This window comes from Bacillus rossius, chromosome 13, assembly GCF_032445375.1.
Source record: "Bacillus rossius redtenbacheri isolate Brsri chromosome 13, Brsri_v3, whole genome shotgun sequence".
Lineage (NCBI taxonomy): Eukaryota > Metazoa > Arthropoda > Insecta > Phasmatodea > Bacillidae > Bacillus > Bacillus rossius.
This window is the reverse complement of record NC_086340.1, coordinates 29,998,558-30,016,562: the sequence shown is the minus strand read 5'-3', so window position 1 is coordinate 30,016,562 and position 18,005 is coordinate 29,998,558. Positions and strand designations below refer to the sequence as shown.

At 36.6% G+C, this 18,005-nt stretch overlaps 1 protein-coding gene across 1 annotated transcript in view; it reads right to left on the bottom strand.

Annotated features, from left to right (window-relative positions):
• LOC134538422 (PIH1 domain-containing protein 1-like) overlaps positions 1 to 18,005 on the bottom strand; it is a 58,944-nt gene that overhangs the window by 16,448 nt on the left and 24,491 nt on the right. Inside the window, exons 3-4 of the mRNA XM_063379740.1 lie at positions 17,187 to 17,375; positions 8,503 to 8,649 (exon numbers count right to left, since the gene is read on the bottom strand). Coding sequence (XP_063235810.1) covers positions 8,503 to 8,649; positions 17,187 to 17,375 — 336 coding nt within the window. The remainder of the gene's footprint in view (positions 1 to 8,502; positions 8,650 to 17,186; positions 17,376 to 18,005) is intronic.

Below are 18,005 nucleotides of genomic sequence, written 5' to 3'. Positions count from 1 at the left end.
ATTTGTAAGTAATAAAAATTTAGATAATAAAATACTTACATTCATACAAAATACAAATATTTTTTCTTAGATATATATACAAGTATAACTTCAATTCATTTTCGGCCAACGAACATAAAGTTATGCTTTGGGCCCTGATAATAAATAATACCTACATAATTACATTTTCACTTTTCACCAAAAGTACATGAGGTACAAAAGTCAACAAACCTTAAAACACAATAAAAATATACCCGGTATACATTATATTTTAATACAAACACCAATACAATACTAATTTTAACTGAACATTTTTTGGAGGTATGCATAATTTTATTAAAATTAATCAGAAAGTAATGCAGTTACATGTTTACAACCTTGCGTACTTCACTTGCCTTTGACGAATCCGGATATGTTCAATGTTTAGCCAGCCGAAAAGGATGTTTGGATTTTATTTTTAAACACATGTGAAATTATTCCTTTCTTTTAACACTTCATCGCTGTCACGTGAATTTAAGGCATCTTACATAATTATTGTAATTTTGTTTTGTAGTAACGATCGGTAGGCTAAATATATACAAGTGTTTGTTGAAACTTCGTTTTAAACATCCATAAATTAATTTTGTCAATTTATTTAATGATACCAGTAAAATACAAAATAAATGATATTTATTTTACGACCTCTTAAATTATTTAAATGATATATAAAATATGACCAAATTTTTTTCAAATGAAGACGTATTTTCAACTGGAAGTACGCGAGAATTACACAGATTCATTTACTTGCGTATTGCATAGCATACTTCACGTCCATTTCTGACAGCCTTGCGAAGTCACTTCCAAAGTATCTACAAGTATATTCTTCAGGCGAATTCGGACACGGCATTATAATCTTCCATTATATCTAGAAGACGTGTTCTTACATTTGCTTGGAGTTTTCAATTATTTTTTTGAAATAATAAAGGCAATTTTAAAGTTTAACTCCATTTCAGAAACACTTACGCAATATATTTGGTGGTTCTCTGTAAGTGTATTTTGTGTTTTATTCTATTTCGATAATGAAGTCAATCTGAATTTATTGCCTTTTTTTTCAGATTTGTTTATACATTAGATGTATATAAATATAAAAATGTATGTAACAGGATGAATCTTATATGGTTTGAACAGTTATCTATAATGACTTAGTTGGTTTGTTCATTAAAAGCCTTTCTTTTTTACTGTTCAAGTTGGATTCCTTTATAACTCAAAATAAATTATCACGTAACTAAAAAAAAGAATAAAAGAGCAAACTTCTGTTAGTATAAAGGTGTTAATTTTATGGACATAATGTAATACAATTTGTTCTCTAGATAAGTAGATTTAGAAGTAAGACTTCATATATCAGTCGTTACCGTGGTACGACTTCCGGAAAAGTTTTACATATACGTATATATATATATTTTTACAGAAGGTACCGGAGCTTGCAGGTTGCGCAGTAAGTAATTGTATTGTTTGCGAGAGTTCTCTGTTGGCAGTAACACCTATGATATATGTTTGATGTTCTGTTTCCAACTCATCGTTAAAACTAAATTTTACAGACTGATTATTATCCTTTGATTTAAAATCTAAGTTATTTACAGTGTTTAAAATATGCTTTCTTGCGTTTAAGAATATTTCGTATTGTTTGTATGATGTTTGAGTTACCCGCAAAGATAATGAGATAGTTATTTTATACTGATTCTTTCGCGGTTTTTTTTTTAAATTTTAGTCTTGACAATAGGGAATTAATTATTCAGGCTGTGCTAAATAGATAGCTTATGCTTTATGTCATTAAGATCAAACTCTTCTGTTTTTGTGCATTGTATAGTATTCCTAGTTTAGTTAATTTATCCAACAATATATTTATACAGTCAAGGGCTTAGATGCTTTATAAAAAAACTCAAGTGATTCATAATCAGTTGCCGTGTATACATATAATTTGTAGAAAATAAGCAGTGTATGTTTTACTGCTTAGAGTTGATATAAAACCATGTATAAAATTTGAAAGTATTTTGTACTTTTCATACTTAAAATTATCATGCAATGTTCAAATATTTTTCGATATAAGTAAGGACACATGTATAAAGCGAATACATGTCGTGTCAGGCTATTTCACACATAACTGTAGTTTTTTACTTAGAGGTTTGGCGAATTGCGGGCGTGCAGCAGTACGGTAACTACGTCCTCATTGGCCCCGTCAAGTGCGGGAAAACAGCCTTCACCGACCACAGCCAATAATTACAAGAAAAATCTACAGTGTTTTGTAAAATACCTTGACACGAAATGTATTCGCGAAATACAGGTTTCCCTAGATATAAGACGTAATTGCTCTCTGACGATAATTTTCTTTACTGGTATTTGGCAGGAGAATAGTTTTTGTAGTCTTGTGATATCCATTCTAAAAGAATTCCAATAATGGAATATGTGTTTATTATAATTAATGGAGAAGTGTATATACTATTAGCAAATGGATCATTAAAAATGTGAAAAAAAATTATAAAAAATTACAAATTAGTCTACTGCACATAAATCACAGATTTTAAAAAACCAAATTTACTATAACATTCAAAATATTACAGAGCGTGCCATGTAGAAAACACGGACGCATGTTGTTGTCTAAATGAAATAAATAAAATACAAGTCTGCGGCTTTAAATATCAAAGAAATAAAATGTTTCATAAATATTCAACGCTTGTAAGGGTACAACCATACATTACACTGATAGGACATATTTTTTCTAGTACATCATACTGATTCCTAACCAGACACACATATATAAATAATTTGTGTTACACTTCAATTAATTTGGCCATGAATTAAACCTGATAAATAAACAATGCAAACAAGCGAAACTCTACAGAGTATCGTCAAAAAAAACCTGGGCCAAAAGTAAATCAATATTTTAGTGCTCAATACAATTCGAAGGAAATGGAAGATTTTTTGTAGTATTATAAATTCTCATACAAGGATTGCTGATTTGGTTTTGTATTAATTTTGAGCGTAAAACTACCCCGAAAATATTGAATAAATTTTTCAGTTAAGCTGCATATAAACTGAACTGGTTTGCTAGCTGTCTTGCCATCGTAAACATGACTATGAGTCTGATTGGCCATGTTGGTGATAGGCACGATTTTCAAGGCAGTCTCCCGATATTATATGAAATGTGTTTTATTTTTATACAAAATGAAGCACGAATATGTTTTATATTTCTTGTGTGAGATACCAGTTGCAAAGACTTTGCAGTTTGATTTTATGGGTAGTGAATCAATGGTATAAAATAACTTCATTTATTTTTTCCCGATAACATCTTTTTGACATTAGTATAATTGAATCACTCGCCAAGCAGAGAACCTTATTTTTTGTAGTCACGAAAAAAATTGTTTGTATTCAATATCAGCTAATAACTTACTATTGCTTATGTCATCAAATACATTTACAGTACTGTTCAATTTGTACAAGCATGATAAGTAAACAATAATTTCTGCAACAACGTTCTTCCGAAAAAGGTACAAACCGATTTTAAATGTGCGTCCCTATTTCTTAATTTTATTTTTTTAGTAATTAGAAAATAAAAATCGGTACTTTTCCGAATTTACTCATTGAGGCTGCGACCCAAGTTTCAAGTTTCCAGCCCTTTTGGTAGTGGGTTGGAATTTTTATAGGCCAGTGTGTGAGCGAGTGAATTACTTTTTGCATATTCGAGCAATTCAAAACTTAGGCAATAAAGTTTAATTATAACAATTTCACGTAAGCTAGAAAGCTCAAAGGCTGGTAAAACAATAGAATTTTATTTCATATAATTCTAGATCAATTTCATCTAAGTATAACACACCCATTTAAACACATTTTATATACATAATAATTTTACTTCAGCAAGGTCTTCGGTTTCTTGTAACACAAATAAAATTACCTAAAAATATTACTGGACATACTTACAAAAGTTTTTAGATTGTAATATTTGCCAAATAATTTAAATAAATCTAACTGAAAATGTAAGAACACAATATAAAGGTCTTTAAAATTGCATTTTGGAAAATTACCTGAATGTTTATTTGCTAAAACTCCTCATTTCACTTGTTCAAAAGTATTTACATGTATACATATGCGTGCGTGTGTGCGCGCACTTGGAACTTATGTTTCTTTGATAATTTATAGTTGCAAATAATGTAGCGGAAGTTAAATTGAAAAATATATAATTCTTTCTGGCCAATATTTGTTTACAAACATAATTTTACATGACCCCAGAAGAAAAATAAAAAAAAAGAATCGCCACTGCTTTGTAATTGTGTTTCTAACGAACTTGTGTAACTAACGAAAATGTTTAACTGCTCAAGGTTAGTGATACAATAAATGCTTGGGTAGTGAAAAATCTATTGTTAAAAACCAAAGGTAATTTTAAACGACTTTTAGTTAACCATTGTTCAACGACAGCATCGAGAGATTGGCCCTTATTTTTGTATCGTTATATACATAACTAAATCATTACGGGAGGAAGTTGCCATAGGCGGCTGGTCCTTCAGTTACTATTTTTTTTTAAACATCTCTATAGATTTGCAATAGTAACTATTAATATTTTGATCATAACTCATTTATGTCACATTACACCCAGAGGTATAGCCCATTCTACTAGAGCTAAAGTCGAGGTACAAATATAATTAAAGAAACACAATTAAATAAATATAACTAAAGAAATATAATTAAATAAATTTATAGAAAATCATTGTGATTTTGCAAATAAATTTTTTTTACAATAATTGAAATATTCTAATAAAGTCTTAAACATTATTTATTTGTCTTGAATGTACGATTCTTGAATAGAAGTATAAATAATTTAATAATTTAAATTGATTTTGGAAGTTATATTATTATATGAAACCATTTTGCTATTATTGTAATACACCGTGATTGCAGGATTCATTCATGTGTTAAGGTAAAGAGTCATATCAAAATACATAATGAAGTCACTAAGATAATATGTGAAATAATGTTGTAATAAAATGTAATGTGCGACGTTCACGTAGATGCCCGTAAACAAAACAGGTTAGATATTATAATCATATTTAGCACTTTAGTATTTCCAAAATAAGTTTTTTTTAAGACGCCCAACTATTATAATAAATCTCTATCTACTAAAACAATTCAGTAATTGTAGTTAGATGATTTTAAATAAAAAATATTCTATGAATAAATTTGTCACGACAAGTGAAGCATATTAATAATAATTTACATCACTGAAAAGCTGACAAATATATCTATAGAAATTGTCGACAACGTGAGACGGTTTTCAATTCATTGATTACTATTGCTGATACTAGTGTTGTGTTTTGACCGTTTCGAAGCGATAATATTCCCGCCTGAACTCCTGCGATATTAGAGCCATCTAGTGAGTAAACTCGGAACTAATCGGAGCTCTAGCGGCAAACTGTTGAACTCGTTCCTTTCATCAGCGGCAAGTGACAGTTAAATCACAGTATTTAATACTCAGATTATTTAAATTCTGTACGTTGTATTAAAAAAATTACTAGACAGAATTGTTCATTGTACCTCCTTTAAGTTGTGTGCAAAGTAACAGCCGTGTACCGTTGAAATATATACCTAATATTTAGTTTTGAAAATTTCAAAATTAAAATTAAATAAGAAAGCATTTTTTGAAAAAAATTTTATCGTCATATTTACAAAATTCAAAGTTTTATTTACAATTCTGTCTAGTATGTATTTTTTATCTACTACGATATTCATGGGAGAAATAATTTTCTTGGAGGCTGCAAAACTAAGGATCTTAGCCTTAAGAGTACCAGGGTGTCCTCACAAATCTTTAATATAATTTCCCTGACTTTTCCCTGATGAAAACTCAAATTTCCCTGACAATTTTTTAAAACTAATTTACATTTTTTTTTGCGATTTTCTTACGGAAACAAAGTCTCCACCAGCACCATAGCTGGCCTAGTTTAAACATAACATTGCATATGCAATTTTATAGTGTGTATGACTATAGGTAGATTCACAATGATGCCTCTCATCCGTCCATCACCCGTCAAATCATGTGACATGCAACCAATCAGATGGCCCGAAAAATTCCATCCATCTGTCCGCCAAAACCTTGCCAAGCTTTAACTTTCGAAGGGCGGACAAATGATATTATAACCTCAAAAATGTCTAAAAGACATTACCTTTATTTTAAATGTTTTTTGTTAGTTTGTTTAGGTGCTTCCATATTATATTTTTAACTTGCATTTGAATACCTACATGTTAAGTTTGATAAAAATAGAAAATGGGTGTGTGTACTTATGTACACGCGTGGGAAGTTATACTTCTTTGGCATCATTAAAAAATAGTTTTTAATTGCATGTAAATAATTAATTACAATAAAATAATTAAAGGGCTGGAAAAAGATAGTCAACACAGTCAATAAAGTTCAGTTTAAATAAATAAAATTTAGAGAATAATAAATATATATGACATAATTTGTACTAAATATTATAAGATTCTTAATTTTAAATATTTATTATTTTCTTAATTTAATATTCACTTTTAATTTTTATCAAAAGTTTTCATTAAATTTGTTCATTTATTTTTATAAATATTTATTATTTATTCAATTTAATAATAAATATTAAAAATTATAATTTTAATTTGATTTTTGATTTTAATTTTTATCACAAATTTTTTATTAAATGTTTTATTAGATTTATTTCTTTATTTTGTAAATATTAAATAACCAATAATAAATATTTAACATTAATAATTTAATAATATTTAGTATTAATTATATTAGATAGTAATATTTTAATTTATATCAATAAATAATACATACGGATAGTTAACCTCAATTATATTGGAGCACTTGAAAAAGTATATAAGCACAATTTTTTTACTAATATTTACGAATAGTAAATAATATTAATCAAAATATTCAATTTAAATCACTACTGAATATAATTTATTAGCACATATATAATTCGCACTTGTATGAAACTAAAACACGTGTTGTGAGTGAATGTAGAAACTAGAAACATGTGGATAAATATTATAAATACGAAAACAGTGATCAGAGGCGACGAGCGTGCCAACATGCGCGACTAATAGAGGTTCTATTTCTATTTTGTTGGTAGCTGTTTTTCGAGACTTAATGAGCGGTTTAGCGGGCAGCTTCAACCTGTTAATTTTGTGTTACATCTTAAAATTTCACTCTCATCATTTTTTCATAATGCACCTAAAGATGTATAACTTCAAAAAAAAATTTCTGAGACACAAAAGTGATTAATAATACACGATAACTCGAATTTATATATATTTACAGTAATATTTTAGACTTTTTTTCATTTATAAATGCTTAGCGTACATAATTGTCAGACTGGTAAAACTTTACAAGAGAAATTTTCTCAAAAATTTAAGCCTTAATAGTTAGTTGGCAGCATACAAGTAGAAAAATATTATGACGGACGTGTGGATCATTCATTGTAAATCGCCCAGCTTGTTGTGTTGACAGATGGACACGACGGATGATTGTGAATCCAGCCTATGTAATAAAATACCATACAAAAACATTCCTTTCACAGCCTGGGTGATGGCCAAATGTAGTCTGTCTCATGTGCAGATTTCAGTGCACAGTAAATGGCACCCAATGTTGCGAGACTGATACCACACGGCTTGTTAACATTAAAATTCTTACTTTGTACATGATCGATAATTTATTATACAAAGTTTTAATTGTTTTTTAACTTTACAATTTGTTAATTTTTCCAAGACCATAAAATAACATCTTTTAACTATTATTACAGAATGCATTCTAAAAGAAAAATGTATCAACAATAAACTCCAACTTATTACATAGGAGACACTATTTGCAGCAGTCCATCAATATTTATAACGAGAATTCCCATTTGTTATTTACTATGGTCAAATACAGCCACAATGTTTAATATTGAATTATATAAAAAATATGAAGGCAAAAATGGTTGAAACAAAGAAAAAGTAAGAATTTAATATTATCAGCTTATCAGATACGAGAAAATTTATTTCCGTTCTCCAATTCTCATTCCATAATTTCCTTTTAAAAATAATAATTTTTTGTAGACATTAAAATTTTTAAATACATTAAAAAGTTGTGTCTAAAACTTTTGTGCTGTTTGTGTATATCTGGCAACAGAGCACAATGAAACAAGGACAACACTAATAACAGAAATTATGCATTGGAAAGAGAGAGTAAATACCCATTCAAACTCTTTAATAGACTTCAAATTAAAAAAAATTTGTTTTTGCATTATCTTTAGAGTAACTTTATTTCAAACTCTTTCATTTCTATCCACAAAAACATTTTTATTGCTATACAAATAAATGGTAGAAATTAAACCTCCATTGCTTCAAATCTCCCAACAAAAGTGAAAAATCTTATCACCAGATGTCACATACTTCAAGTTATCCTTGTCACCATGAAATTTTCTGTGTTGATAGCACCGAGCCTCAAGCGTATTGGCAGAAGGTGAAACAAGTGTCGCAACTCACCTTCCGACTCCAGCGAGATGTCGTACTTGCTCTGCAGCCCGTCCATTATCACCTGAATGACAAAAGGCCTGAATATATCGCTGCTGTTCATCTTGGTGAAGAAGTTGGTGCTGATGGCCACATCATACACTGTGCTCGGCTTGCCAGCTGTAACCAACACACGCAATGCTTGGCCAGTCTGCGATATTTACCTGTTCATGTGGGCATGTATTTCTCCAGACCAGCTGTGCACTGTCCGAGTTTCATGGTTGGCTGGGTTTATTCCAGATACATTTATACTGCTATAACACCAGTTATAGCCATCCAGTGCGGAAGCAAACGTGTCTTGAAACGCCCGGTCTAATAGGGCAATGGCTTCTCTTGCAGACGACCCGCGAACCATCTGCTAGCACAGGCATACCTTATTGCAGTCCAATGAGGAATCAGATTTTTTCACGAAAAATACATGTGTATATGTCCTTGTCCACAGAAAGATCTGACGCAACTGAAGACAGATTAAGTGCAGATTCATTTTGCCACAGGCTAAAATTCAAACAACTATTTTAATTTGCTGCTGATGAGATAAACCTCATTCATTCATCTGGAGAACTGTATGCTGTGTGGCAGTCACAGCAGGCAATCAAGTTGTGATGTATGTTAAAAAAAATTAATATTTTATGTAAAATCCTAGGATTGGTGTTAGCATGGGTACCAGTACCGGGTCTCGATGTGGTGCTTCTGGTGTGACCCTATGATATGATAATGGAACATTGACAGAATGGATGAGTAGCGAAACAGGAGTCACCAGAGAAAACCCACCAGTTCATCGCAGACTGGAGTAAAGAACAGGTGAATTTTCAGAACAGTGTAACAATAAATAAAGTATTTACTCACGTTTCAACTTTCATCCTACATTTTATGCAAAATTCACAAAATTCTCATAAGATACTTTAACTAATGAAACATTACTCCAGCATTTAATAATCTACTTGTTATGTACTGTCAGCTCGGTTGGTAAGGCTGAGAGTGTTGTGTTGTCTATGGTTCGTTAGTCAGCAGCTGGCATCATGGCTGATAGCTCGTCAGATAACCTGTGTAACCAATGTATCGTGTAATGCAGACACAGTGCATGTAACGGGTACATAAAAGTGGCGACGAGGAATTCCGGATCGGTTCGTGCACGTGAAGTGGTGTGCGGGCGATGATGGCTGTGATTGGGGTTATGGGAGAGTTTGTGCCGGGTCGGGACACGTGGAAGAGTTACCGCGAAAGGGTGCAGTTTTATTTTATAGCTAATAAAATTGAAAACGACGAAGCAAAACAAAACGCGCTGTATTTTTCACTGTCTGCGGGGCGGAACTCTACAACTTAGTTTCATCATTGTTAGCTCCACAGGCTACCGATGAGATACCCATCGCCGAGGTATTCAGCAAGCTTTCCCCACATTTTGAACCGAAACCCAGTGAGATTGTGGAGACATACAAATTTTTGAAACGTGACCAGCTAGCGGATGAAACGATAGCAGTCTATCTGGCGGAACTCCGGCGATTGAGCACGCATTGTAACTTTCCCAATTTGGAGAGGATGTTGAGAGACAGACTGGTGTGTGGTGTGCGGGATGGATCGGTTCAGCACGTGTTGCTGTGTAAGGATCCACTGAGCTACAAAAATGCAGTGGATATTGCTATGGCGGCTGAGGCAACTGGGAAGAACATATTGGACTTACGTGGAAAAGGAGACGAGATAAGTACAACGCGTGTTGACGAACATCCGGTGCATGCGGTGGCGGGCAGAAGCCATACCGGCAGACGTCCGGATGGTATTCAGGCAAACATGGACACGGGAATACGTAAACAAATGATGGGGCCCCAGGAGAACAAACGGAAACAACAGTGTTGGCGATGTACAGGGAATCATGTTGAGGAAGAGTGTCGGCATGTGACAACTGTGTGCCGGTTTTGTTCCAAACAAGGCCACATAGAGAAAGCCTGTATTACGAAACAAAAACAAGTTAGGCCTATTGGTGGGGCTCGACAGGGAAATGTGGGGAATAAGTCTAACTTGGGACTTACTCACATGTTGTCAGATACAGTAAGGGAGCAAGAGGGAGAACAGAATGAAGCAATGTACAGTTTGAATAACCTGCGAGTGTTGAAAAGTAAGGTACCCTTTGTCATGGACGTTTGGTTGGATGGCAACAAACACTGCATGGAAATAGATACAGGCGCAAGCTTTTCTGTTATTAGTGGGGAAACATACAAGGCCCTGTGGCCCGAACAGCCACCATTGGACATGTGTAACATCGCATTGCGTACGTGGTCCCAGGAACAGTTGCGGGTTAAGGGAGTTAAAACAGTCTTGGTAAAAACAAGGGGAAGTGAGGCAGTACCGCTTCCGGTGTTAGTGGCGGCTGGGAAAGGGCCGAGTTTGATGGGGAGGAACTGGTTGGAGCCCCTTGGGATTTCTGTGGAGGGCGTTTTCATGGTAGAGAGTTGCAAGGAACTTAGTGTTGTGCAGAAGAGCCGATGGGTGGAGGAACTGGTAGCCAAGTATCCAAAGGTATTTGACAGCAGTTGTTTAGGACAGTATAAGGGTCCACCGGTATCCCTCGCGCTTAAAGAGGGAGCCACACTAATATTTAGGAAATGCAGACCAGTGCCATTTGCAATAAGGGACAAGTTAGGGGATGCAATCGACCAGCTGGTGATGCGAGGAGCTTATGAGGCAGTGCCGTATTCATCGTGGGCGACACCTGTCGTGCCTATTATGAAATCGGATGGGTCCATTCGCATATGTGCTGACTACAAGGGCACAATCAATCCAGCATGTAAGACAGAGTGTTATTCGTTGCCGACCATCAACGAAGCTCTGGCATCGCTGGCAGGGGGGAAATATTTCACGAAGCTGGACTTGGAGGATGCCTACATGCAGGTTGGAGTCCACGAGGGAACGGCAGATTTGTTGACTGACAATACCATCAAGGGACTTTTTAAGGTCCGCCGATTACAGTTTGGAGTGAGCAGTGGCCCTGCCGTGTTCCAGAGGCTCATGGAAACACTCTTAGCAGGAGTAGAAGGGGTGGTAGTGCTACTGGACGATGTGTTAATAGCGGGCCCAAATGAAGAAGAGCACTGGACACGTATAGCGGAGGTAGTGGCAAGGATAGACAAGGCTGGGTTATGGTTGAAGAAGTCCAAGTGTGTTTTTGCATCCGCAGTGGGGAATTTTCTAGGTTATAGGATAGATGCGGAAGGGATACATCCGACACACGACAAAGTGGAAGCAATCCGTAGGGTACCAGTGCCCCAAAACAAGAAGGACCTGCAGTCTTTTTTGGGCTTGCTCAATTTCTATGAGCGGTTCTTGAGAGATAAAGCTAGTGTTTTGGAGCCACTACACCGACTGTTTGATGGAAAAGCTGCCTGGAAATGGGATACACAGCATGCAGCTGCATTTACCAAGGCCAAGGAATTGCTACAAACAGACTGTGTATTGGTCCATTATGACACCACAAGACCTCTGGTGCTAACATGCGATGCCTCAGAGTATGGTGTGGGTGCAGTGTTAGCACACGTCATGGACGATGGTGAAGAGAGACCGGTGGCGTTTGGGTCGCAGACACTGCAAAAATGTGAGCGGAACTATGCGCAGATCGACAAGGAAGCCCTCGCGGTGATATTTGGGGTGACTAAATTTCATAAATATTTGGCAGGCAGATCATTTACAGTGGTGACGGACCACAAGCCATTATTAAGACTTTTGGATCCAAAACGCCCAACCCCGGACATACTGTCACCTCGCATGTTACGGTGGAGTCTGTTTCTGGGCATGTATGACTACACCATCATGCATAAGCCAGGGGTTCGGATTGGACATGCAGACTCCTTGAGTAGGTTGCCACAGCCGACATCACCAAGGGAAGTTCCGGCAGTGGCAGATATCCTGATGTTTGAAGCAATGCCGGACGCCCCCTTGGACGCCCAGGCCATGGCACAATGCGTGAGTGAGGATCCAGTGTTGAAGAGGGTGAAGCATTTTGTGTTGCATGGATGGCCACAAGAACTACCAAGTGAGGAGATTCGACCCTACTGGAACCACCGGTTAGAACTGTCAGTCTACCGTGATTGTGTGCTGTGGGGAACTCGGGTGGTAGTTCCGCAGCAGCTGCGAAGTAGCCTACTAGGAATGTTACATGCATCACATGATGTGATGGTGCGCTCAAAGGTCATAGCTCGAAGCTACATCTGGTGGCCAAAACTGGACGAAGACATTGAGGAAATTGTAAGCCATTGCCAGATATGTCAGGCTGAACGCAGGGCACCAGCAAAGACCCAGGTGCCATGGAGCACGCCCCAGAGACCATGGTCCCGTCTGCATGTTGATTTTGCGGGGCCCTTTCAAGGGAAAACATTTCTGGTTGTCATCGATGCCTTTTCAAAATGGCCAGAGGTACGGTTGGTGCCGTCAATGTCATCGGCTGTAGTGGTGCAGGAGCTGAGGAGTATGTTTAGTAACAATGGTATTCCGGACGTTGTGGTGTCTGATAATGGTACTGCCTTTGCTTCAAGTGAAATGAAGATCTTTCTAGAGAAGAATGGAGTTATCTACAAGTATACGCCCCCATACCATCCGGCCAGTAATGGATAAGCCGAGCGAACGGTGCAAACTGTCAAGGACAAGTTGAAGAAGTTGAAAGCAGGCGACTGGAATACGAGATTGCACAGACTGCTATTTTCGTTGCGCACAACTCCCAGTACGGTCACGCAGAAGACGCCTGCCGAACTCTTGATGGGTCGGAATCTGCAGACGGTTTTCCACAAGCTACACCCGCGGTCGCTGTCGGCTGCGGGAAAAGGGTTAGTGGAGGACGGGTGTGATGGTAAAATGAGACAGTTTAGTGAAAAGGACCCAGTGTTAATACGCAATTATGGAGCTGGACCCAAGTGGGTCCCTGGAGTGGTGGCACATAAGGAGGGTCCAGTTACATACCAAGTTCAGGCTGGAGGTCACATGGCACGGAGACATGTTGATCCGATGGTGCGATGCAATATCGCTACAGGACTCCAGGGGAGCTCAAGGATACCGGTGGGAGGAGCATCTGGGACGCGGCCCCGAGAGCAGGAAGAATCGCTCCAGCAAGCTGTCCATCGGGGGAGATCAGAGCTTCAGCAGCAACCACAGAGGCCTCCAAGCAGTACAGCGACACAACCAGGATCATCTGGTACGAGGATGAGTGGCAGCGAGATGCCCCTCCAGCGAGCGGCCGGTTCCCTAGTGTTGGGGGACTCCGAGCTACCATTTTTGGGGTTTCCTAGTGACTGCGGTTCGGCAGCTGCAGTCGATCATGTTCGTCCAGGGCAGCAAACATCTGAGGAGCTTGCTGGAACCTTGGAGTTCTCACTGCAGGAGACCCAGGGACAGCCCCAGGAGCTGAGTAACTTGCCAACGAGGGTGAGGGAGCGATCCACACGAGTCAAGAAAACACCAAGAAACTTGTGTGAATACGTTCTCCATTGTGTATAACAATATGTACAAGTGCTTAGGATAAAAAATCACTTGGAGGGAAGGACTGTTATGTACTGTCAGCTCGGTTGGTAAGGCTGAGTGTGTTGTGTTGTCTATGGTTCGTTAGTCAGCAGCTGGCATCATGGCTGATAGTTTGTCAGATAACCTGTGTAACCAATGTATCGTGTAATGCAGACACAGTGAGTGTAACGGGTACATAAAACTACTTCAAAATAAGGTATCAGGCAATGAGTCAGTACGTTGTTAGGTTGATGATGATTATAAAAAATTAGTCCAAAATTAAAATTCATCACTTAAATCAATTTAGGAGGTTCAGGGGAACACATACCTATAGTGTATGGGTACTTTTCCCCAATAATGAATTTGATGAATGATATCAGGGTATTTTAATTATACAACCAAAACTATTTTGATATTTCAACACCAAAAAGATGTACTTTTATTTTTTCTATCATGCGGTGTTTTGATGCATCATTACGGGGGAAATATGTAATACTTCATTGGTTAAACGGCTCATAGCACTACAGGCTTATCTTCTCCAGAACTATTCAATTTTTAAATTTCTGGTGATTATAATGTACCCACTTATATGTTATTGGTTTAGGTGCTGCTGGAAAGCCCGAAGCGAGAAGCGATATGGTACCACTCCATATATGGGGATTCAGGAGTGGTCTGACTACCCCACCCCCTCCACCACAGCCCGTCATCACTGTTAGCGGGACAACGGGTGTGAAGGTGCATGCAAACTATGATGAAGCAACTTCTCTTGTCAAGAGAATGAGGGGAAGGGAGGTGGAGAGAACCGCAGAATTATGGCAAGTCATGCATCATTTTCAGAATTCCATTATTTTCAATGGCCATTGGATATTTGATCAGTTGTATTTATTGTGAATAAACCATGCCCTTTAAAACATTACCGCAGAGAACTGCTAAAACATAAACTTGATCAAGCATATGCCATATTCTGGCAACTTAAAAATAATTCAAAACAAAAATTTATAATGTAAGATTTTGAAATATGCCTTTATGTTTTGAAATGTAGACATAGTCACCAAAGTTGACATAGTTATAGCGTAAATACTTAAGCTGGGTTTATAAATATGTTTAAGATGCAAGAGTATAAGGACAGAACATATATCAAACACAAGAAAATTACATCGTCAATCCTACAACTTGAAACTGTAAACTAGTAATAACATTTTTTTTGACCTGGCTTCTTTTCATGAATAATATCTTTCATGAAAATGTGTGACTCTTAGTATAATTTTTTAGTACAGTAAGTTAAAACTTTATGCATGTGATAAAATTGATATGTAGCTTTTTTTTTTACATATTTCACCTGCATCTTTAAAAAGTTGGCAGATGTTTGCATTTCTTGCCTTTCTTGCATCTTTTGCATAGTTTATAAACCTATCCTTACTTAACAGAAAACCAGCACAGTTTATTTTGATTGTTTTGACATCCGAGGAATTAATGCTGCTGTTGTTCGTATTACGTAATCATAAGGAAGAAATAAGTATTTACAGAATAAAATTCATTAAATGAAAAAAATAACTTTCCCCCTCTGGGAAGTGCATCCTGATTTAATAGCGTTAACTCCATGGTGTGAACCTGAAAAATACTTACGCTAATAATTCTCCTGGCTAACTGCAGTTTAAAATATTTATTTTTAACAACACGTATCTTATTAGTGAATAACACACAAAATACATCATAATTTTTTAATACAAAATCAGGTTTACATATTAAATTGCAAAAATTCTGCTTAAACGTATGTGCAGCAAAAGAGGTGAACCATGTAACTATCACTTCACATAGTTTTACTTTGTTCACCTAAAAAACCAGAGGTGTCTAATGTTTCTTTTCCATAAAAATTATATATATTTTTCGCTAAAAATAGCATGTATTTAAAAAATATTTACAACCAAATCTTTCATAGGTAGTACCTAAACATATATTTATCCCTTTCAGGATGTAGCAACAGCTGAATTGGTTTTACAGGTTCTACGCTCCTGATCCAAAAGCAACAAAGCAAAAGTGATGTTGCAATAATGAAATTAATTTTATCATTTAAATTATTTTCCTGCTAATCACACTAAGCACTCTTTCACTACACCAGTAACTTGTGTCCGCTTATGCTATTACCGAATACCTACATTAAATACCCTTTAGCCTAAGGGAAAATTGAAAATGGCATCTTAAAGGATGTCTGCCATCTTTCTTGACCTTCAGAATAGTTACAAAGATTCCTATAGAATCACAGATTTCTCGAAAGGATGAGTCGTTCCCATCCTTTCATGCATCCTTGTAGCTTTTGGGGGTTAAAAACTAGCTATGGTACCTGGCTTCACATAAGTGGATAAAAAATTTTAAAAGAGTATTGTTTAAAAAAAATCACTATTAAAATTCTTATATTTAAATTATTGTCATGTTCAAACTAATTTATTTTTGGTAATGGGCATATTTCGTATTTCAGGACGTACATCTAATGAATATGTTAAAAAGCAGAACATTCTCGCACAGCTCATTACACTTGCCTCTCCTCGTGGGTACGCCACTGCCGTTGCAAAAAAAAACCAATGCCAGGATACGCAGATGGCATCAACAATGCAAAAGCTGTTGCCATGGAAATGCCGAAGGCATCAACAATGCAAAAAGCCCATTGACATGGAGACGAAGAAAGCATCTACAATGCAATGGTGAAATTTAATCAAAAATTATTAAATTATGCTTCAAGGGGTGGTGTTCTCGAAATCTCACCTAGACAACGACCTTCCTCGTGTTTCAAAGGTTCAGTGTGCAAAATTGCCATTAAATCGGATGAACGATGCACGAACACACAGGAGACGAACACACAAACAAACATAGAATTTTATATATTAGAAGATGTAATAATAGTAATAACAGCTAACTGCTGTCTACATCCTTTTATGTTTATCTGGTACTGTCAAATGATTGACTTGAATGTGTAAAAACTGCAAGTTGCACGAAAATAAAGTGTGAAAAACAGGTGAAATGCACAGAAATGATTGCCGAAATATGTTCGGACACCCTTTCACGGCTAGTGGAAGTAGCTGACACTAAAGGATCCTGCACCGATAAAGGACACAACCTTTATATATTCAGAAACAGCCTCGGTTCCTCTCCACCTTCTGAGCTTGCACCGGCCAGATACGTACATTTGTCGGGGTGCTCGTAAGGTTCGTTGATGCTCATGGGCACCCGGAAGGTGGTGGGGTCGTCGGAGCTGAGGATCTGCACCAGCGCCGCCTCCGAGATGTCCTCCGGATCGGGGATCCCGCCCGTGGTGCACACGTTGATGAACACCTTCTCTCCCGTGGACAGGTTCCGCGTCTTCACGCACAGCCCTGCAGGCACATCACAGAGTCGGGTGTCTGCTGGGAAAATTCCCTCCATTTAAACAACTTCTAAATTTATTTTCACTGTCACAAGTAACTGATGCAAATGAAGCAAACATATACTGGGTAAGTGAGGGAGAATGGGTGATATGTTTTTTTGAAATTCAATCCTACAGGCTAAATTGCTCTTAAAAATTTAAAAGTTAGCCATAATTTGTTTTTGTACTCCCGTGGTTCGCACCCTCCGGTACAATAAAAAAATTAAGGAGTTTTTAATGACTCCTTTACTTCATCTTCGCTACTATCAAGAGTAGAAAACATAGTTAAACCACATAAATTAAATTTGTTCGTTAGTTCAATTCTATTGTCCAGATTTATCTCTGGAACACACATCCAACCCAAACATAGTGTGCAAATTCCAATGCGGTTAGTGTTTGATATTTCATTAATAATGGATTTTTATATGTTCTGCATTCAACTACTACTTCATACTCAACGATTTCAACGATTTCAACGATTTCAACGAATTTCTGAACAAATGCACGTGTAAATATTATTTACATGTGATTTTTTTTTTGTATGGCATTTCTGAGGGCGAATCGATGGCCAACGTTAGCCTCGTGCGCGGAAGGAAATAAT